General features: G+C 44.4%; 2 protein-coding genes across 6 annotated transcripts in view; one reads left to right on the top strand and one right to left on the bottom strand.

The window, feature by feature from the left end:
• Window positions 1-21,692, top strand: part of LOC147428982 (cyclin-T1-3-like) — a 34,904-nt gene that overhangs the window by 12,002 nt on the left and 1,210 nt on the right. For all 5 annotated transcript variants that reach the window (XM_086496232.1, XM_086496231.1, XM_086496233.1 and 2 more), the window contains 4 exons: window positions 18,254-18,335; window positions 18,417-18,551; window positions 21,244-21,419; window positions 21,504-21,646. In XM_086496232.1, coding sequence (XP_086352358.1) covers window positions 18,254-18,335; window positions 18,417-18,551; window positions 21,244-21,419; window positions 21,504-21,646 — 536 coding nt within the window. The remainder of the gene's footprint in view (window positions 1-18,253; window positions 18,336-18,416; window positions 18,552-21,243; window positions 21,420-21,503; window positions 21,647-21,692) is intronic.
• Window positions 8,528-9,188, bottom strand: LOC147428983 (uncharacterized). The gene is made up of 2 exons (XM_086496079.1): window positions 9,150-9,188; window positions 8,528-9,013 (listed from the first exon to the last, which is right to left on the bottom strand). The coding sequence occupies exons 1-2, from the start codon at window positions 9,186-9,188 to the stop codon at window positions 8,528-8,530; spliced, it is 525 nt and encodes a 174-aa protein (XP_086352205.1).

The raw sequence follows: 21,692 nt of genomic DNA, 5'->3' as shown, positions 1-21,692 counted from the left end.
TGAAGCTCCTTGTACGGCTCTACTAACACTCGGCCAAGAGTCCATTGGGACGCAATCATTTTGCTTGAGAGAAGGGAGGCTTGGGGATTATTGATTCAAAGATGCAAAGCAAGGCTTTGCTTGCAAAGCTCATAGTACGGGGATCGTTTCCAGGGGCAGAGCCTGGTCACCTTCACAGATGCACCCTTGGATACGTCTCATTTGTGACCATTTATGTGCTGCTTGCTGCAGATTTGGAAGGAATTGTGCCTTGTTTTGATTTGCCACTCACCCTCTTGTGTGGAGGAGGTAGCGAGGCAGCCACTTGTTTGGAATGCATATGTGACAGATTCAAATGGGTCTCGAGGACACACATTGGCCTGACAGGTTATTTGTTGAGTAACGAAACTGAAGTTCATCAAGTACAATCTCTCAGCCGTTAAAGTCGCTTTCTCGGCCCGGTAGTCAACCACGGCGTTGTTCTTGTGGTACCAAGGGATTTCGAGTAGGACGTCACAACCTCCCAAGGAAATTACGTAGAAATCCTCGTGCCCTAAATACCCCTGTCATTGCAAACGAAGTTAGCTAATAATCGGTGTTATGGCAACATCCCGTCCGGGTGCCGCTAGAACTACCTCCGCCTGTGGTCTCAGCCTGTTGGGTGAATTCTAAATCGAGCTGCCAATTCAAGAAGTTGGCCTTGGCTCTTTCAAAAGAGCTTCTTGATCTCTCCCTTTGCCCTAAAAACGGCAAAGTTTGTACTTTCATTCATTTGATTCGGTTCGGGTCCCACTCAATGTGGTGCCAGTTGTGTTTTTTTAATCTACCTTTTTTGCCACGTCCCTCGGTTGCTTTGGTACTTTCTGGCCTTTCTTCATCCTGTTCATTCGGTGCCTGGTTAGGGCACTTCGCGGAGATATGCCCAGTTTCCCCGCATTCAAAACACTTCCCCTCTTTGATATAGCTGATCCTCTCTTGAGGAGTGAGCTGGGGTCGTGCATCCTTTTCTTTTGTTTCTGGGGTGCTCTTCTTCTTTCTACCTTATTTTTCCGAAGTTTGTTCGGTTCTTTGTGTCATGATTTCATCTGTGGGGTAAGTCAAATTGCTTGAATGAATGGCAAAACCCCGTTTCTCATGACTCATCACTGTTTGAATGGAATCTGACTTTTGCTCTAAGCAGTGATCTCGGATCTCTGTAGGAAGTCCGCTCAATTTGTTCTTTGAACGAGATCTTCTTAAATGAAGAGGTTGGTAGAAAAGAGCTCCAGAATCTCTCGCAATATGCATCCAATGTATTCTTCTTGGTCATCCGAACATGGTTCCAAGCAATTCGTATGTCGCGTTCGTACTCTCGAGTCAGCGAAGAAGAAATAAAAAGCCTTTTAAATTTGAGCCATTTAACTGGTGTTGTCTTGTTCAATAGAAGCGTAGACTACCAAGTTCGAGCATTTCCGTTGAGGTAAGAGGTAGCCCTCCGGATCTTCGAGTGCTCTGAGTAATGCCCTCTCGAGAAAGCTATGTCAAACTGCTGTATGGAAGACAAAGCCTTCGAAGCATCTCTATAACCAGAAAACGTGTCAAATTTAATTGACTGTCCACCTTCCTTAAACTCTCGAACTTTCTTGCTTCGTCTTTCAGAAAGTCATACTGGTTGGCTTTGTAAAAATTCTTCTTCTTTGCATAAAAGCAGCTGTTGTCAGAGTCCGAACTATCTGAAGACGAGTCCTCAGTAGAATTGTCAACAACTAGGCGAGATTTAGGCTTCTTTGCCTTTTTCTTGCCCTTTCCGAAGCTTTGTTTTTTGCTTCACTTTTTGCCTTTTCTGTCTTCTTCGCTTGATCAGAGAAGCTAGAAGAACTCTCAGAAGAAGAAGAAGAAGAAGAACTGGGTACTCCTTCAAATCGAACACGCTTCTTCTACTTTCTTGCCGATGCAAATGTAGACCGACGACCCAAATAACCCGGGAAGTCAGCTCCTTTCTTCTGCTTTTTGTCGTGCTTTTCTGCTTTGTTCTGCACGACAAAAAGCTGAGCAATTCGTGCATCAACCACCTCTTTTAATTCTTGCTCTGTATGCATCCTTAGAGGAGGAGGTTTCTTCAGTGCTGGTTTGAGGGGTGGTTTTTTGGTCTGCCGCCATTGTGAGTGCATCTCGTCGAAGGAGGTGTGGCTCATAAATTTTGCAAATTTTAGGTCCTTCACAAAATTTAACATCATCTTTGTTGCATCGCCGATCAATCGTCGACACTCCATCTCTTCGAGCTCCGCCTGAGTAGGCCGAGGCGGGCCATACTCCTCGCGTATATCTTCGTCGTGATCTCTTCCAGCATCTCCGGATGCAGAGGAAGTCGATTGATCTCTGCTTGAAGCCATAGGTGCCACGCAAAAAGGATCGGATTTCCCGCAGAAGAGAAATCGGCCGTGCTCTGATACCAGTGTAACAGACTTGGACACTCCAAGTCGAGATTCTACCGCGACACCACAAGAATTCACTTCAAAACAGTGCACAGTTCACATTTGATTCGACATTGGCCTGGCGGAGTACCGTGCCTAGAGATATTGGCCCCAAAGACTGGTGCCCCTTTCGGTATTTCTCTTTGTATTAATCTGCAACTCAAAGTACAAGTGAGTGGTCGGGACTCACTCTCAGACTCTGTGTCCAGATGCTCTGAGAAGTGAGAGCCCAACAACTCTTGTAAAGAGGTTAGAAGGGATGCCAAAAGCAAAGCCCCAAAAGCTGTCCTAAAAGCTGGCCAATAAAAAGCATTTAAAAATAATGCACCACCTCTCACAAGGCTTGGTAAAAAAAAAAAGGTAAGGCTTTAAAATAAAAGCTCTCTCTCTCTCTCTCTCTCTCTCTCTCTCTCTCTCTCCCCTCTTGCGTAGAAAAGCAAGCCACGCAAAAGTTGCCGCTGCCGTCCGTACACTGTTGCCACGTGTCAGTAGCCCCGCGTTTTGCGCCGGATCGTACGGCAGTGCCACGTCAGCATGCAACCCGCATTTCCGGGACTAGCAAGGCGGGTGTGTGTGTATTGCAGTCACGTCACCTGTTTGTGACAAGGAAAGCCATCTTAAAGAATGAGAAGGGCAAAGAGATTGTTCTTGATGTAGAACTGAAAGGCGAGTCTGTTCCACTTGATGAAATCCAAATTTTTTGTTTATTGGATCTTCTTGAAAGAACTGAATGATGATCAAAGATCAAATATGTTTTTTGACTTTGACAAAGAACGACAAGAATTTCTGCAAGCTCAGGTTGAGTGTTTCCCTGAAGGCTTACCAGGAGAGTCACCTCCTACACGTCCGAAAGATCATACGATTGAATTGATTCCCGGTACCGGCCACCTTACCGAGTTAGCCGAGTCCAAAATGAAGAAATAATGAACCAGAACAGATTCCCCATTTCGAGGATCTATGATAAACTCGACAAATGTAAGGTGCAGCGGAAGTGAATGTTGAACTTTGCTCAAGATGAGTGCTCCGAACTGTGCTCAAGGGTTCCTTTTACTCACGGAAGGGAGAGCCTTCTGCTCCTCTAGTGACAGAGTGCAAATGATCACAAACAAAGTGGATGAACACTATGAATGAAGGTACTGGGGTTGAGAGATAGAGAGAGAAGAGGATACGACACCAGAATGTTGTTAAACCCTCCTCCGAAGGCCCCACTCTCTATGGCGAGAGCGGTCTACTTATGATTGCACAAATCTCTACAATGGTTCGACTTGTCGACGATGTCGACGACGATGAGGATGACGACGAGACGGGTTGAAATCTGAAAACGCTAATGGCTGAAATCTGCAAATCTTTATCTGCTGAATTCTGACTCTTATGTTAGTGATGATGTCAATGATGACGATGCGACGACGACACGCTGAAAACGCAGATGCTGAAATCTGCGTTTTCCGGGCTGAAATTGCGAACTTTGCGGGATCTGAGCGTGCAGCGAGGATCTGTTGCGGGAAGGTGAGGTTTGCGAGGTTCGGAACTTGTTCTGCTGTGGATCTATGCTGAAAACTGAAAACGCTGGTCCTAGGGCTGATTCCGTCGCGAAGATCTGCAAAAACGCTGACGTTCATCTGCAAACCAAAAACGCTAGGGCTGAAAATGGGTCCTACTGCAAACTTGCTGTGGATCTGCTGGTGCAAACCACTAATGCTAGTGCTGATCTGTCCTTTGGTGTCGCTAGGCTGATGCAGATGCAAAAACGCTGGCTGATCTGGGTTCTTGTCCAAAACCGCTAGCTGTTTTGCTGTGATGCAAAAACGCTAGAGAAACTTGGGGTCCTGCTGAGAAGTTGCTTGTGAGCAAGCGCTCCTGCTGCCTCTTCTGCAAGATAGTGTTAGCTTTGGTTTGCTTATATATTATCTTAGCAAAATTGCCCTACCCAGTTTCCAACAAAAGTCGCTTAAGAATAATAAGTGAAAAATGTCAAAAATAGGGAAAATAGATTTAATGCATTGAAAAATTCCCCTGAAGGATTCTGATGATCATGCTGTGTGCAACCAGAGGATATGCACCTAATCTAAGTGTCTGGACATGCATGGTCTTCGAACAGACTCACAAAAGTGTCAAAACGCTTCCTAAGCTAAAACTCCTGTTGCCTCTTCTGCCAGAAAGTGCTAGCTTTGGTTTGCTTATATATTATCTTAGCAAAATTGCCCTACCTAGTTTCCAACAAAAATCACTTAAAATGTCACGTGACACATCCAGCCCTCTGTGTCCGTGGACAAGCTACAACATAACAGGGTTCAGTCAGTCCAATCAAGTCTAGATTAGAAGTGATCTGGCACTTTTGTGAGTCTATTCGTAGACCGTGCATGCCCAGTCACTTAGCATAGATGCATATCCTCTGGTTGCACACATCATGATCATTAGAATTCCCATCAGAATCCATCAGAATTAGTTAGGGGAATTTTCGAGTGCATTTAGCCAATTTACCTATTTTTGACGTTTTTCACTTATTATTTTTAAGTGACTTTCCAACAAAAGTAGGTAGGGCAATTTTGCTAAGTTTGTATATAAGCAAACCCAAGTTAGCACTAAATGGCAGAAGAGGCAGCAGGAGCACACGCTCAACAAGCATCTTCTCAGCAGGATCCCCCCAGCAAGGGCTAGCGTTTTTGCATTAGAGCAGAGACACTGGCGATTTTGCACCAACAGACCAGCCCTTGCGTTTTTGCACCTGCAGACTCGCGGCGGCAGTAGAGCCACATATCAGCCTAGCGTTTTGCATTTGCAAGACAACCGGCGACAGCAGAACCCGCAAAAGCCCTAGCGTTTTTGCAAGGAGACAGAATTCAGCCCTAGCATTTTTTGTTGCAGATCAGCCCCGGCGTTTTGCACCTTTATCGCGACAGAAAGTCAAGTACCATTAGCGTTTACAGTTTCAGCCCGGAAAACGCAGATTTCAGCATCTGCGTTTTCAGCGCGTCGTCGTCGCATCGTCGCCACCAACATCGTCATCGACATAGAGTCATAATTCAACAGACAAAGATTAGCAGATTTTCAGTAGATAGAAGACCACAAATTTCAGCCCTAAAGCCGTCGTCGTCATCACCGTCGTCGTCATCGGCATAGTCCCAGGTTGCATCAGTCCATTGCATAGTCATTGTACCACTTTGTGCAATCATAAGTAGACCACTCTCGTCGACGAGTGGGGCCTTCGGAGGAGAACTCGGGTGAAGAGAAGATCCTTCTCAGACGCGGTTTGCAAGCGAAAGAAAACCTCAGGACCCTCAAGAACTCAAGAACCAAGACCCGCAAGAACCCAAGTTCCTCGTGATTTTAAGAACCCACAAGAACCCACGACTTCAGAATGATCATCACTCGAAGTTGAATGGATACTTCGCTTGGAGGTGATGAGCATGAGAGAGACGAAGAAGAATTTTCCCCACGAGGAGGTTTTTCCGACCCTTCCCCATCTACGACACCGATTGCACTAACTCCAATGGAGGAGTTGGAGCTGTTGTTTATGAAACAAAATTTAGAACGCGAAGCAAGAAATGCAGAAAGAATAGCAGAATTGAATCGCAGACACGCAGAAGCCAAAGCAGAAAGAGAAGTAGAAAGAAAAGCAAGAGAAGTAGAAAGAGAAGCAGTAAGAAAGGCAAGACAAGAACAGCGCGACCGACACATGCAAGAGTTCTTGCGACTCTTGTCTCCAGTGCCGGCACCGATGCAAGAGATTCGGGAAAAGGAGACTCTCTCAGTCTCTTCTTCTCCACAGCATGACACATCGGATTTGCATGATTGTGTGAAGCATGATGATGATTTGATTGACAATGACTTGCATGATGTTTTGAACGACAATGATATGCACAATGATTTGCATGATGATTTGAATGACATTGATTTGGTTGATAATGATGAGCATGATGACAAGCATGATGATTTGCATGATCAAGATGTGATTTCTCACAAGCATGATGAGTTGCATGAAGATGATGTGATTGTTCACAAGGATGATGTATTAGTGGATGCTTTTTCTAGCGAAGCTAACATCGTTGTAGATTCGATCAATCACGAAGAATCGATCTTAGCTTTCGAGTCAAGGTCCACAGATCCCCCACAAGAAGATTTGATAGATCCTGAAGAACCGATCTTGGCTCTCGAGCCTAGGTCCAAAGAATCCTCACAGGAAGTATTATCTGTTCGCATGATTGATACGCAGGCATTGTTCGAGTGTTTCATTCGTGATCGTTTCTTGTATTTTAGTCAGCATCTTTATGTGATCTCTTTTCCTAGGCATGACATATTGTATGTTGAGCACGTTTCTCTCATGAATGAGCATGAATGTATGCGGATTTTTCATGAAAAGCTGAAAAGTATGTATGTAAGGAAGTCACATTCCATGTCTCTTCCTTGACATGACACAGTTTCCGAACGAGCACATGAAAGTACGAGCACCAAGCATGGACATTTCCGTTGTGAATTGCCACAGTTGATTGCTCTAGATCATAAGAGAAAGATTCGATCTCATTGTTTGCATGTGTTTGATGAACGGGTTGTCACTCCGTCTCTATGTTCATCTACATTGCATACACAGTCTTTAGCGAAGACGAGATTTTTTCCAGCCACTTTACATGGAATGGGTATGTTCATGGTTTTGTGTTGGAAATGGTTTCAGGAATTTTCAGCCGTGGAGATTCTTGAAGAAGAAAGAAGCATGACTCTCGACAACGTTGAAGCATTGAAGAAGACTTTGTGTCGCTTTCGGCGCGGCCCAAAGAAGCAAGGGTTGCAGACCTTTATGAAGTTCAAGTACCGCTCGACCCACACATCAGAGTGGGCCGACGAAGAGTTCCTTCCAGGATTCCGGATGCTATTGGCGATCTCCCTCGGCGCCATACAATTCGGTACCAATACCTCACTTTGAAAAGGAGGGGATGTCACGTGACACATCCAGCCCTATGTGTCCGTGGACAAGCTACAGCATTATCAGGGTTCAGACAGTCGAGTCAAGTCTAGATTAGAAGTGATCCGGCACTTTTGTGAGTCTATTCGTAGACCGTGCATGCCCAGTCACGTAGCTATCCTCTGGTTGCACACAGCATGATCATCAGGATTCCCATAAGAATCCATTAGAATCAGTTAGGGGAATTTTCCAGTGCATTTAGTCAATTTACCTATTTTTGACATTTTTCACTTATTATTTTTAAGTGACTTTCCAACAAAAGTAGGTAGGGCAATTTTGCTAAGTTTGTATATAAGCAAACCCAAGTTAGCACTAAATGACAGAAGAGGCAGCAGGAGCATACGCTCAACAAGCATCTTCTCAGCAGGATCCCTCCAGCAAGGGCTAGCGTTTTTGCATCACAGCAGAGAGACTGGCAATTTTGCACCAACAGACCAGCCCTTGCGTTTTTGCACCTGCAGACTCCCAGAGGTAGTAGAGCCACAGATCAGCCTACATTTGCAAGACAACCGGCGACAGTAGAACCCGCAAAAGCCCTAGCATTTTTGCAAGGAGACAAAATTCAGCCCTAGCGTTTTTTGTTGCATATCAGCCCCGGCGTTTTGCACCTTCATCGCGACAGAAAGTCAAGTACTATTAGCGTTTACAGTTTCAGGCCGGAAAATGCAGATTTCAGCATCTGCGTTTTCAGTGCGTCGTCGTCGCATCGTCGCCATCGACATCATAGTTGACACGTACGGTTACGTACAATGGTTACACGTACGAAGACGTGCGGTATTAATCGAACTAAAAAAAATTAGACATACGTTGAAGTAACGTACGATGCAAAAAAATAAATCATATATCTTTCAGAGCCTTTAGTCTATTATGAGTAACTACTTAGTATTAACTTTTAAGTACATACAACTTAAAGGAGATGTCTTACAAGTAAGAACATTAAAGATTTGGCCGTGGACATTGGAAACGGCAATGTTCGAAAAAAGATGATCATGATTACATTTGATTTCATAATTCATTACATAAGTAGAGAGTCGAGGCTCGAGAGATACAAGTGACAAAAAGTAGTACAAAAAAGTAGTGACACAACCCATAGTCTCATGGCCCATGGGTGCAAACTTTAAAGCATAAAGAGAGAGTTCTAAGTGCTCATATCGCTCTCATCACCGGAGTTGTGGTCCGAGCTTGAGCTAGAGGTAGCTGCATCATCCTCATCACTACTTGCAGCAGATGCACTAGATGCAAGACCATAATCTCCCTCACTAAGGATGTTGTCGTCATCATCAAACTCTGGTTCTCTAGGATCCGCAGGCGTAGAAATGGACACATTCTCCAAAGTGGTGTCCGCCATAGTAGATCCGCTACCCGAGCCTCGCCGCACATAGGTCCTGGGTGTCCGTGCGGACGCTCTTCCACTCCCACGAGCAACCGAAGTGGAAGCTCCTCTACTTGTAGTTGCCAAAGCTCGCACAACCACCTTCTTGCGGGACCGTGTGCGAGAGACACGGCGATCAATCTCCTCCAACTCCAAGTAGAGGTCTCGAAATATTTGCTCCTCCTCTGGATCGCGATCTTTGTTGAGACTCTTAAGAGTCTCACTGGAGAGCTTGCATTCATCTACATTCACCTATTTGTCATTTACAACATGCAGGAAGATTAATGGAGTTAGCAATTTGGCATGCCAAAAATATGAGCACATGATACATCATACATCATATATGTGAAAGCATAAATAAAGAGTATGATGTAGCCAACTCAATTACTTGCCTAGCCATTGGCATCTCATGCATGGACCGCAACATGCGTAAATTGGAGCGACAATAGATAAGCCGCTTCAATTGCTTCGTAGAAAGCTTTTTGCGGATCTTGGTGTGTATAAGAGAATATGCCGACCAATTCCGCTCACATGCACCCGATGAGCAATCCTAGAGCACATAGATGATAGAAGAGAGGCATGAGATTTGAATTGTGGGAATTGAGAGGTGATTTATGTCACATGAATGATGAATGTCAAATGATGACATGATTGAGATTATAAATTTATAATTTATGGTATGGTATTATGTATAATTATTAATATATATGATATACCTGTCCAAGAACCCTCAATGGCACCCTTTGAAGATGAGGCAATTGATAGCCAAAACATTCCCACCAAAAAAGAGGCTTCACTAACGAATCCCTCTTCCAACACACCGAGGAAGCGAATGCCGTGCCTCTTTGGTCTCCATAGTTGATGAGCTCTTGGAGAAACTCTACATGGTGTTCTTCATTGAGTATCTTTGGAAGGTACTTGTCGCGCTCCTCTTGAAGGGCTTGATCCGCAAAGATGGATGGCTTTTTGAAAGCCGGATGCAAGAGGGCGGCAAAGCCATGGATTGGTCGCCTCATCCAATCCCACCGCTTTTTAACAAGGAAGAGAATGTCATCTCTCTTTGGAGAGTCCTCCAACACATCACTACAAAGAGAGAGAGAAAGATAGTCAAGCATGGAAGGGTAGAACCGTAGATGGAAAAAGACAACTTACAATGTACATAAATCATAAGGTGAAATGTTTACTGTGAACCATCGGGTGCTCCATCAAGAATGGTGGATCTCTCAATCTCCTTGTAAGCCTCCTCCATGAAGTGGTAAAGGAGACCTATGGTAGACCCTTCCATGTCGATCATCCGAAGCACCTTATACAATGGCAATACCACCATGACAAGACCCTTGACCTCTTGCCAAAACTCCTCCTTCAAGCAAAGCCGTTGGATGGCCTTCGCATCTTGTTGGGATGATTGGGTCTCTTCTTCAATCCATGCTTTGAACTCATTCGAGACCATTGTCTTTTGCAAGTTGGTTTGCACATCATAGAGGCGCTCAGGGAGGAGCCACATAGCGGCAAAGTGTGTTGCGGAAGGCTTCTTCAACTCCAAGCCGGAGTAAGTGCGATATATCGCAAGTACTCTCACCTTTTTGTTGATGAAGTTGACGATGGGGAGGGCTTGGGATAGAATGTCCTTCACCCAAGGTAGGTCGCCAATGTCCTCCAAGAGGAGGTCAATGCAATGAGATGCACATGGAGTCCATACTATGTGTGGATACTCTGCCTCTAGCTTTTTGGCCATGGAAGCACCATTAGAGGCATTGTCGGTGATTACTTGAATGACATTGCTTGGACCGATCTACACATGGAGAAAGAAGGGAAAGTGAGAAGAGCCAAGGCAAAAGACAAAATTGAAAATAGTAGATACTCGAGAGTGGAATAAAATTTTTTACCTCTTTTATGGCTTGACGAATGTGGTGGTAAATGAAGGCACCCGTGACCTTTTTCCCCCTTGCTCCCGCATCAACCGCTCGCAAGAAGTAGGTGCCAAGAGGGCATGAGACAAGGATATTAATGATTCCCCTCTTCTTGCGGTCACTCCATCCATCGGTGAGAATAGAGCAACCATACTTTACCCATCTGGCACGCACGGGGTCAAGAGACTTGTCGATTCGTGCCCTCTCTTCATCAAGCTTCTTGGTGCGCATGTCGTGGTATGACACTCCCGTCCACCCCTCACATGGACCAACCGCGGCAATAGCCTTCACCATGCGTTTCCAACGATCCATGCGAAGAATATGAAAAGAGAGATTGCACTCAATGATGGTGCGTGCAATCTCTATCTCCGCTTGTCGTTGCCTCTCTTTGAGGAAAGACAATGGACCGGAAGTTCCACCCACCGTTTGTGCAAGAGTAGCTTGCTTTGGAGGCCACCCACCATGACTTCTTTTGCTTATGATGCCCCAAGGCTCCAAGGCCCCCAACGCTCTACGTTCAAAAACTGCTAGCGTTAGGCGCTACAAAATCCGTGTAAAAACGGTCAAATTTTTACGACAACGGTCAATTTTTTTTGACCGGACGGAACGGACGGATCGTTCCGTTTGACGGACGTGGACAACCCTGATTGACATCGTCATCGACATAGAGTCAGAATTCAACAGACAAAGATTAGCAGATTTTCAGCAGATAGAAGACCACAGATTTCAGCCCTAAAGTCGTCGTCGTCATCACCGTCGTCGTCATCGGCATAGTCCCAGGTTGCATCAGTTCATTGCATTGTCATTGTACCACTTTGTGCAGTCATAAGTAGACCACTCTCGCCGACGAGAGTGGGGCCTTCGAAGGAGGGTTTTACAATGTCTCTGGTCTCGTATCTCTCTTCTCTCTCTATCTCTCAGTCTCATACACTCGCATGCACAGTGTCCATTCACTTTGTTTGTGATCATAGCACTCTCTCATTAAAGACGAAAAGCTCTCTCTTCCATAAGAACAAAAGGAACCTTGAGTACAGTTCGGAGCACTCATCTTGAGCAAAGCGCAAACAATCATTCCGTTGCACCTAACATAAAAATAATAAGTGAAAAATGTCAAAAATAGGGAAAATAGGTTTAATGCACTGGAAAATTCCCTTGATGGATTTTGATGATCATGCTGTGTGCAACCCACAGGATATGCACCTAATCTAAGTGTCTGGACATGCACGGTCTGGACTCTGTGAACAGACTCACAAAAGTGTCAAAACAATTCCTAAGCTAGACTGAGTGGACTGAACCGAAGCCTTCTCATGCTCTAGCTTGTCCACGTACACATAGGGTTAGATATGTCAAGTGACAACAGACTTCAGGGTTCTACTTGCTTTAGCCGATTTGATTTGAAGAGTGGTTATCATCAAGTCCGAATTGCTCCTGGAGACGTCTACAAGACAGCTTTCAGGATGCCTTTTGAGTTTGTATGTATATTTGGTCATGCCATTTGGCCTTACGAATCCTCCGACTACATTCAACTGCATGAGGGACATGATTTTTCAGAGAGTACCAATCATTTGTGGGCACTTTATTTGACATGGTCTTCTCCAAGAGTGAGACAGAGCACAAACACCATCTGTTACAAGTTTTCGAGACATTGTGTGTGTGTGTGTGTGTATATATATATATATATATATATATATATATATATATATATATATATATATATATATATATAGAGAGAGAGAGAGAGAGAGAGAGAGAGAGAGAGAGAGAGAGAGAGAGAGAGAGAGAGAGAGAGAGAGAGAGAGAGAGAGAGAGTCATGTCACACATCTAACCATATGTGTCCGTGGACAAGCTACAACATGATTAGGGTTCAGACAGTCCAGCTAGTCTAGATAAGAGGTGATCTGGCACTTTTGTGAGTCTATTCGTAGACCGTGCATGCCCAGTCACTTGGTATAGATGCATATCCTTTGGTTGCACACAGCATGATCGTAAGCATTCCCATCAGAATCCATCAGAATCAATTAGGGGAATTTTCTAGTGCATTTAGCCTATTTTTCCTATTTTTGACATTTTTCACTTATTAATTTAAGTCACTTTTCAACAAAAGTAGGTATGGCAATTTTGCTAAGTTAATACATAAGCAAACCCAAGTTAGCACTAAATGGCAGAAGAGGCATCAGGAGCTCCCCGCTCAACAGGCATCTTCTCAGCAAGAACCCCGCAGTACCCTCAGCACCCCTTCGCGTTTTTTGGTTCAACCCTCACCGTTGACAGTTCAGCCTAGCGTTTTGTAGCATCATCATCACTCCTAGCCTGGCGTTTCCAGTTTCCTCATCGCCAACATCCCTACAGCCCATCGTTTTTACTAACGCTACAAGCAGCCCAGTGTTTTCCATTTTCAGCCCTTCTTGGCAGCAGATGGTCAGCGTTTTGAGCATGCATGAACAGCAGCAGATTCAGTCTTAGCCACTTCCAGAAGATCGTCATTTTCAGCTATCAAAAACGCAGCCAAAACAGTGTTTTCAGCCACCCCGAAACAGTCCCAGATTTTCAGCCATAGCGTTTTTATGGACAGCAGTTAGAAGACCGCAGATTTCAGCCCTAAAGTTGTCGTCGTCGTCCCCGTCGTCGTGACCGACATAGTCCCAGGTTGCATCAGTCCATTGCATCGTCATTGTACCACTTTGTGCAATCATAAGTAGACCAATCTCGCCGACGAGAGTGGGGCCTTTGGAGGAGGGTTTTACAACGTCTTTGGTGTCGTATCTCTCTTCTCTCTCTATCTCTCAGTCTCATACACTTTCACGCACAATGTCCATTCACTTTGTTTGTGATCATAGCATTCTCTCATTAAGAACGGAAGGCTCTACCTTCCATAAGAACTAAAAGGAACCTTGAGCACAGTTCGGAGCACTCATCTTGAGCAAAGCGCAAACAATCATTCCGTTGCACCTAACATTGGTATCAGAGCTTTGACAGTGTTCTGTATCACTCAAGGAAAGAACCACAAGAATCACAAGAATTTTTTTTTGCTTGTTGCGGTCGCACGAACCCAAGTTCGCTTGGGCGTGTCGATTTCTAATCGTGTTTTTGAAGAGTGACAGGAATCCCAAGAAAGAAGGGCTTGTCAAGCCTCCCCTTGTGTCTCTTTTCACTCATTGAGAGCGGACCGTGCACTTAGCGGCCGGCCAATCGACGTGAGGTGGGAAAAAGCAACCTTGGTGTGAGCGCAAGGCGCCAAGGGGTGCGCCCGCATTAAGGAGTAGAACCCGGGTGAAGAGAAGATCCTTCTCAAACACGGTTTGCAAGCGAAAGAAAACCTCAGGAATTCTAAGAACCGGAAGATCCTCAAGAACCCAAGAACCCAAGATCCTCAAGAACCCAAGTTCCTCGTGAACTTAAGAACCAAAGATCATAGTGAATGGTCGTCACCCGAAGCGGAATGGATACTTCGTATACAGGTGATGAGCATGAGAGAGGCGGCGAAGATTTTTTTCCACCAGCAGATTTTTTCGACCCTCCCCCTTCGCCATCTACGCCACGAGTTGTACTAACTCCTATGGAGATGATGGTTAAGTCAATGATGGACATGATGCTGGCACAACAAGAACGAAATGAAAGAAATGCAATACAACAACAAGAAGCGAATCGAGTTGCGTTGGCACAACAAGAAACCAATCGCCTTGCTTTCGAACGCGAGCGCGATGAAAGAAATGAACGAAAAGCAGAAAGGGAGGCCGAGCGTGCAGCTCAAAGAGAGCTACGCACTCAAGAATTGCTTCGACTAGTGCTAGGCTCGAAGACCGAACCACCTAAAGATCGTGGGAGTTCATCAAGTGGTGCAAGCCACGATGCGGATTCCAACCATCCAGTCATAGAGAAGTTGACTTTCAGTAAGTATGATGGTAAGATGGATGCTACGGTTATTCATTCTTGGTTGCATCAATTTAATGCTTATTTTGCGACAACTAAGAAGACAGGAAATAGCAAAGTTTTGACGGCAGCTATGTACCTTGCCGGGGATGCTATTAGTTGGTACCACGCATGGCAAGAGGCACAGTTAGCCGCGCACCTAGAGGAAGCCGACGAATTCACGCCCCTTTCTTTCAATTGGGTTGATTTCCAAGACAAGCTCAAGGCGCGGTTTATGCCACCTTAGTACCTCGCACGATTGAAGGACGATTGGTGCGCTCTCAAGCAAAATGGTATGCCGGTTACGTCTTTTTCTAATCGTGTTTTGCAGCTAGGCACTCAATTACGAAAATCGGATGTTGAGCGTAAAGAGGCTTTTCTCTTTGGATTGGACGAGTATATCAAGTACGATGTCGAGGTGCTCGATCCAATCGATCTCAACAAGGTGGTAGCGATTGCTCTCGCACAGGAGATGAAGCACAACAAGGGAAAGCCTAAGGAGAACAAGACTTCCACAAGTCCCTCGCAGACTTCTCAGAACCCTCAAAACGGTAAGAACGGTAAGAATGGTAACGCTTCTAACCAATCTTCCAACAGTCTCTCAGAAAAGAATTCTTCCAATGAATCGAAGGGTAAGGCTAACACAATTGCTAAACCTAAGCTTACTCCAGATGAAAAGGTAGCACAAGGAATTGTAGGAGGATACATCACGTCGGAAGAGCAAAGCACTTATTCTAAGGAAGGTCGTTGTTTTCATTGTCACATTAAGGGTCACATAAAACGAAAATGTCCTAAGCTTGAATCGAAAGAATCCACAGAACCCACTTTCTCTGTCAATATAATAAATGATAACACGAGTGTGCCCCAAGTTTCTCATGACCCTCCCATTGATGATTCTCTCATTAAATGTTATGGTCGTACGTCGGGGCAGCGTTTTGTCATATTGTTTGACCGAGGTAGTATGCATGATGTGATCAGTCTCTCTCTTGTTGAGAGAGCCCGCCTCGAAGTTAGTCCGAGATCTCCTATGGAGGTCTCTGGCTTTCTTCCCGGTATGGACGCTCTCATCATGGAGGAGTGCCTTGATGTGTTGTTTGCAATTCAACAAGCTGGCTTCACTAGAAGATTGTTGTTTCTCCCTCTCTTAGGATGTGATATGATTTTGGGCATTCGATGGTTTCGTGATAATAACCCTCTCATTGATTTTGAGGCTAACACTTTCACTCTCAATGCCAAAAGTGATTCTCCCATTGTCATTCATGGGGAGGACATTGTTCATTCTCCATCTCTCATTGCTAATATGCAGGACAAGATTGAACAGATTCATGCGACGGAGACTCTCTCAGTCTCTTTTTCTCCGAAGCATGACACACAGGATTTGCATGATTATGAGCAGCGTGATGATTTGGATGATAAAGACAAGCATGATGATTTGCATGATCAAGATGCGATTTCTCACAAGCATGATGAGTTATAGGAAGAAGACGTGATTGTTCACAAGGATGATGTGTTAGTTGATGCTTTTTCTAGCGAAGCTAACCTCGTTGCAGATTCGATCAATCACGCAGGATCAATCTTGGCTCTCGAGCCTAGGTCCGAAGAACCCTCACAGGAAGTATTATGTGTTCGCATGATTAATACGTACGCATTGTTCGAATGTTCCATTCGTGATCGTTTCTTGTATTTTAGTCAGCATCTTTATGCGATCCCTTTTCCTAGGCATGACATATTGTATGTTGAGCACGTTTCTCTCATGGATGAGCACGAATGTATGCGGATTGTTCATAAAAAGCTGAAACGTATGTATGTAAGGAAGTCACATTCCATGTCTCTTCTTTGGCATGACACAGTTGTAGTAAGAGTGCATGAAAGTATGAGCACCAAGCGTGGGCATTTCCATTGTGTTTTGCTACAGTTGATTGATTTAGATCAACACGACAAGATTCGATCTCATTGTTTGTATGTGTTTGATGAACGGGTTGTCACTCCGTCTCTATGTTCATCTACATTGCATACACAGTCTTTGAAGAAGACAAGATTTTTTCCACGCACTTTACATGGAATGGGTATATTCATGTTTTTGTGTTGGAAATGGTTTGAGGAATTTTCAGCCATGGAGATTCTTGAAGACAAAAGAAGCAGGTCTCTAGACGAAGTTGAAGCAAGGAAGGAGCCACAGAAGCCTTTGTGTCGCTTTCGGCGCGGCCCAAAGAAGCAAGCGTTGCAGACCTTTATGAAGTTCAAGTACCGCATGACACACACATTAGAGTCGGCCGGCGAAGAGTCCCTTCCAGGATTCCGGATGCTATTGGCGATCTCCCTCGACGCCATACAGTTCGGTATCAGTACCTCACTTTGAAAAGGAGGGGATGTCACGTGACACATCCAACCCTATGTGTCCGTGGACAAGCTACAGCATGATCAGGGTTCAGACAGTCCAGTCAGTCTAGATTAGAAGTGATATGGCACTTTTGTGAGTCTATTTGTAGACCGTGCATGCTCAGTCACTTGGTATAGATGCATATCCTCTGGTTGCACACTGCATGATCATAAGCATTCCCATCAGAATCAGTTAGGGGAATTTTCCAGTGCATTTAGCATATTTAAGCAAACCCATGCTAGCACTAAATGGCAGAAGAGGCAGTAGGAACTCCCCGCTCAACAGGCATCTTCTCAGCAAGAACCCTGCAGTACCCTCAGCACCCCTTGGCGTTTTTAGTTCAACCCTCACCACCGACAGTTCAGCCTAGCGTTTTGTAGCATTGTCATCACTCCTAGCCTGGCGTTTCCAGTTTCCTCATCGCCAACATCCCTACAGCCCAGCGTTTTTACTAATGCTACAAGCAGCCCAGCGTTTCCCATTTTCAGCTGCTTCTTGGCAGCAGATGGTCAGCGTTTTCAGCATGCATGAACAGCAGCAGATTCAGCCTTAGCCACTTGCAGAAGATCGTCATTTTCAGCCATCAAAAACGCAGCCAAAACAGCGTTTTCAGCCACCCCGAAACAGTCCCAGATTTTCAGCCATAGCGTTTTTATGGACAGCAGTTAGAAGACCGCAGATTTCAGCCCTAAAGTCGTCGTCGTCGTCCCCGTCGTCGTGACCGACATAGTCCCAGGTTGCATCAGTCCATTGCATCGTCATTGTACCACTTTGTGCAATCATATGTAGACCACTCTCGCCGACGAGAGTGGGGCCTTCGGAGGAGGGTTTTACAACGTCTTTGGTGTCGTATCTCTCTTCTCTCTCTATCTCTCAGTCTCATATACTTTCACGCACAGTGTCCATTCACTTTGTTTGTGATCATAGCATTCTCTCATTAAGAACGGAAGGCTCTACCTTCCATAAGAACTAAAAGGAACCTTGAGCACAGTTCGGAGCACTCATCTTGAGCAAAGCGCAAACAATCATTCCACTGCACCTAACAGAGAGAGAGAGAGAGAGAGAGAGAGAGAGAGAGAGAGAGAGAGAGAGAGAGAGAGAGAGAGAGAGAGAGAGAGGGGGGGAGAGGAAAAGAAGAGAATTAACGTCGTAAAAAACCATCCCAAGAGACCTTAGAGATCTATCCGACGTGGAGAGTTGAACTCAAGATCTGTTATGAGAGAGAGAGAGAGAGAGAGAGAGAGAGAGAGAGAGAGAGAGAGAGAGAGAGAGAGATTGTGGTATTTGTGCAGGCCGCATGTTGTCATTGCTACATCTACAGTGTTCTCTCACAGATTCTTCCTTTATCAATCACATCGTAAAAATGATTGTTATGTAAGCTCTACTTGCCCTTCATTTGATATGACTCTACAGCTAACTCTTTGAAGTAATAGAGAAGTTCTATGTACCTTGTAGACTATTGCAACAGCGTGCATGTTTTTGGCTGGCAAAGTAGAAGAAGCACGTAGGGCTCTCGAGGAAGTGGTTCTTGTATCTTATTGTTTGCAAAATAAGAACAACCCAATGGCAGCACAAGAGTTCAAGGAAAAGGTCAGCTTTTTGATTGCTAATGACGAGTGCTTCTTGCAGCCTTTATTTCCTTTTATGAGAATTCTGTTTTTTGACGACTATCAGAAATGTATAAGTTGCTTTTACTGCTAAGATTTCTGACTGATACATGTTCATGTGTTATCTTGCATTAGTGGACATAATGTAGGTATTGCTTAGAGTTTTTGATAGATTGAGATGAAGTGAATGAGAAAGGGAAGAGTACAATTTTCCCTTTGTTTTGCTGGGAAAATTGCTATATTCCGAACACCTTAAGGCACCAATGAAAACAGATAATTAGGGCGTACATTTACACAGATCACACAGTTTGAAAACGAGTTTATGTGATGGATAAAGAAATTTGATTGCAAAGGTGGGGAGGAGGGATTGAGAAAGTATGCTTTTTCTTTCTCTCTGTGCACAAAAAGAGGCTGTATTCTTTTCATTGAGAAGTCCCCTCACGATGCCCAATACCAATTTCTCAGGGGCCAGTACCAAGCTGTAAGTACATAGCAAGCCTTAACTATAAACGTTGCTACAACTGAGCCACATGGGAAAATCTGAACAACAGTTACATCCGAAAAAGGCAAGAGAGGAAAACTTCTTCTATAATGAGTAAAAATGCACTCCCCAACCACAAGAGAGAGGACACCCAGCTGCATCTGAAAGATAGGCACCTTGAACCAACAACACATCAACCACAATGATCTCCAAGGGCAGAGACGTGACAAGAAGCGAGTGGGGATGGAGGTAATAACAGCTGCCGCAAAGAAACAACAATCTACAATGTGGGCTAGAGGCCTCCGACGAGTGTCGAGTACCGCTATACTGTGAATGTCGATGTAACCGGAAAACCATTGACAAGACGGTGAATCAATAGCAGACACACGTCTAAACTTGAAAATTGATAGCTGCACCAGATTCAACCTGCTAATTTGACGTGTAGTCAGTGCTAAACCCAAAGCCTCAACTAGGATCTGAGGAGTATTTGCCAATTCCTCCTCGATCAACTTTGCATCAAGAGCAGGATAGTTCATGAACTTGAAAAAGTATTTCTTGAGTATTTGCCAATTCCTCCTCCTTGATTCACTTTGCATCAAGAGTAGGATAGTTCGTGAACTTGAACAAGTATTTTTGGACCAACTTTCCCTTTGCTTTATTTTTTGTGTGCTCTAGGACCTGCACAGGTATAAGAATTTTTTCAGTTTCTTCTACCTTTGGTTGCTCCACTGGCTTGCTGTCCTCTGGCACCTCACCTTTAAAAGGTCTCAATAAACTCACATGAAAAGCATTGTGAAACTTTAGTTTGAAGAATACATTGTTGGTCTCTTTTGAAATCTGGAAGGACCCATAGTATTGCATACTTAGCTTTGGAAAAAGTCTCTCCTTACCTTTCTTCTTTCTAAGATGTTCCTTCTCAAATCTAAGAAGCGCCCAATCACCTTCTTTTATATTAATCTTTGAGCAAAGTACAACTCCCGAAGGGTCCTCTGCTCCTAGACTCTACGTCTAGATGCTCTGAGAAGTGAGGCCCTTGGGACTCTTTTATTCTTTCAAAGGGTTGCCGAAAGCAGAGCACCAAAAGCCGTTAAACTCAAAAGCAATTGGTTGTTAAAGCAATGACCCCAAAATCTGCCAGCAAAAAGCACCAGAGTGATTTACGGAAATCCATACAACTGCCACGTCAGTAGTCAACGCAAACGTGGAAATCCGTACAGTTTGCCACGTCAAACGTGGAAATCCGTACAGTTTGCCACGTCACCATGCGAGTGAAAAATCCGAGTGTTGGTATAGTTCTGCCACGTCATCAGGCCGTACAGCTTGCCACGTCACCATGCTGCCACGCCATCTGTCCGTACTGTTGTCCGGGCAGTCCTGCAACGTCATCATTTTGTGACACTTTGTCCATCATACTCCACGTTTTGACACACTATAGAAGTGCGCACAAACTCATCCACGTCTTGCTTCAGTTGAGGCTAGTAGAAGTAACGCTGAACATTCCCAAGTGTCGCCTTGATGCCCCGATGCACAACAAGAGGAGGATTGCGACACTCCGTACTTTCTACCTCAAATCACGTGTCAGATTGTTTTGATTTCAACTGTAGAGTTTTTTAGTAACTATGATTTACGCACATGATGAACATTCAAGACCATAAGTATGTAAAATGTCAGATCTAAACCATACACGGCTCTAAAAGTGATTAGAATAGTCAATATCGCAATACCTAACAGTTGTATTTGCGTATCAAGTATCAATATAAATTGAGTGTGTGTGTGTGGGGGGGGGGGGGGGGGGGGGGGGGGGGGGGATGTTTACAACGATAACCATTGATTAAAGATCAGGAAAATTGCAGTAATAGGGACGAGACTTATTTCAGTTATTATTTAAGTGTAGTAAGGAGATTGGTAAGGTAAGGCATGGCCATACGCAGAGGCAGACGCTTTGCACAAGGACACATTTTACATGAAGACGGTCACACCTGTGGCCACAGATGTAGACACTTGCACAAGGACATACTATCTTGAACATATTCAGACATACTATCTTGAACATATTCACCCCAAGATGCCGCCATACAGAAAGGTAGACTCTTGCACAAGGACTCACTATCATGAAGATTTGCATTCCAAGAAGCTATTGGTGGTGTTTTTTCTTTTCGGGGTTTTGAAGATTGGTTGCAATGTGCATGTGCAGGAGATTTGTGAAAGACAGAAAGAGCTAGTGCTTCTTGCAGAGCACATGGTTCTGGTAACCCTTGATTTTGAACTAAAAGTTCGGCATCCTCACAGCTTCGTTCTTTTGGCCGCTTCAAAGTTTAAGTTTGATTGTGAAGCACTTGTTCCGGTGTCTTATATAATTTTGAATGATTCGTAAGTAGTCTTACTCTGCACAATCTGCAAATCTACAATGTGGATTGGCGGGCTTATAGAGTGGACACTTTGATTGTCATGCAGACTTTATACGACCTTGTGCTTACAATTCGAACCTCTGCATATAGCTGTTAGTGCCATGCTACTTGCAGCAAAGCTGTTGAAGTATAAGTTTCCTTTCAAAAGTTGGTGGAAGCAATTTAATGTTACACAAAATCAGTTGAAAGGTAAGTGTGGTTGGGGTTTGTCTTCTTTGAAAAATTTCTTTTTGCT

Source organism: Adiantum capillus-veneris, chromosome 22 (assembly GCF_014529385.1).
Source record: "Adiantum capillus-veneris isolate H3 chromosome 22, ASM1452938v2, whole genome shotgun sequence".
Taxonomy (NCBI): Eukaryota; Viridiplantae; Streptophyta; class Polypodiopsida; order Polypodiales; family Pteridaceae; genus Adiantum; species Adiantum capillus-veneris.
Note: the sequence above shows the minus strand (reverse complement) of the source record. Positions and strands in the feature narration are given on the sequence as shown.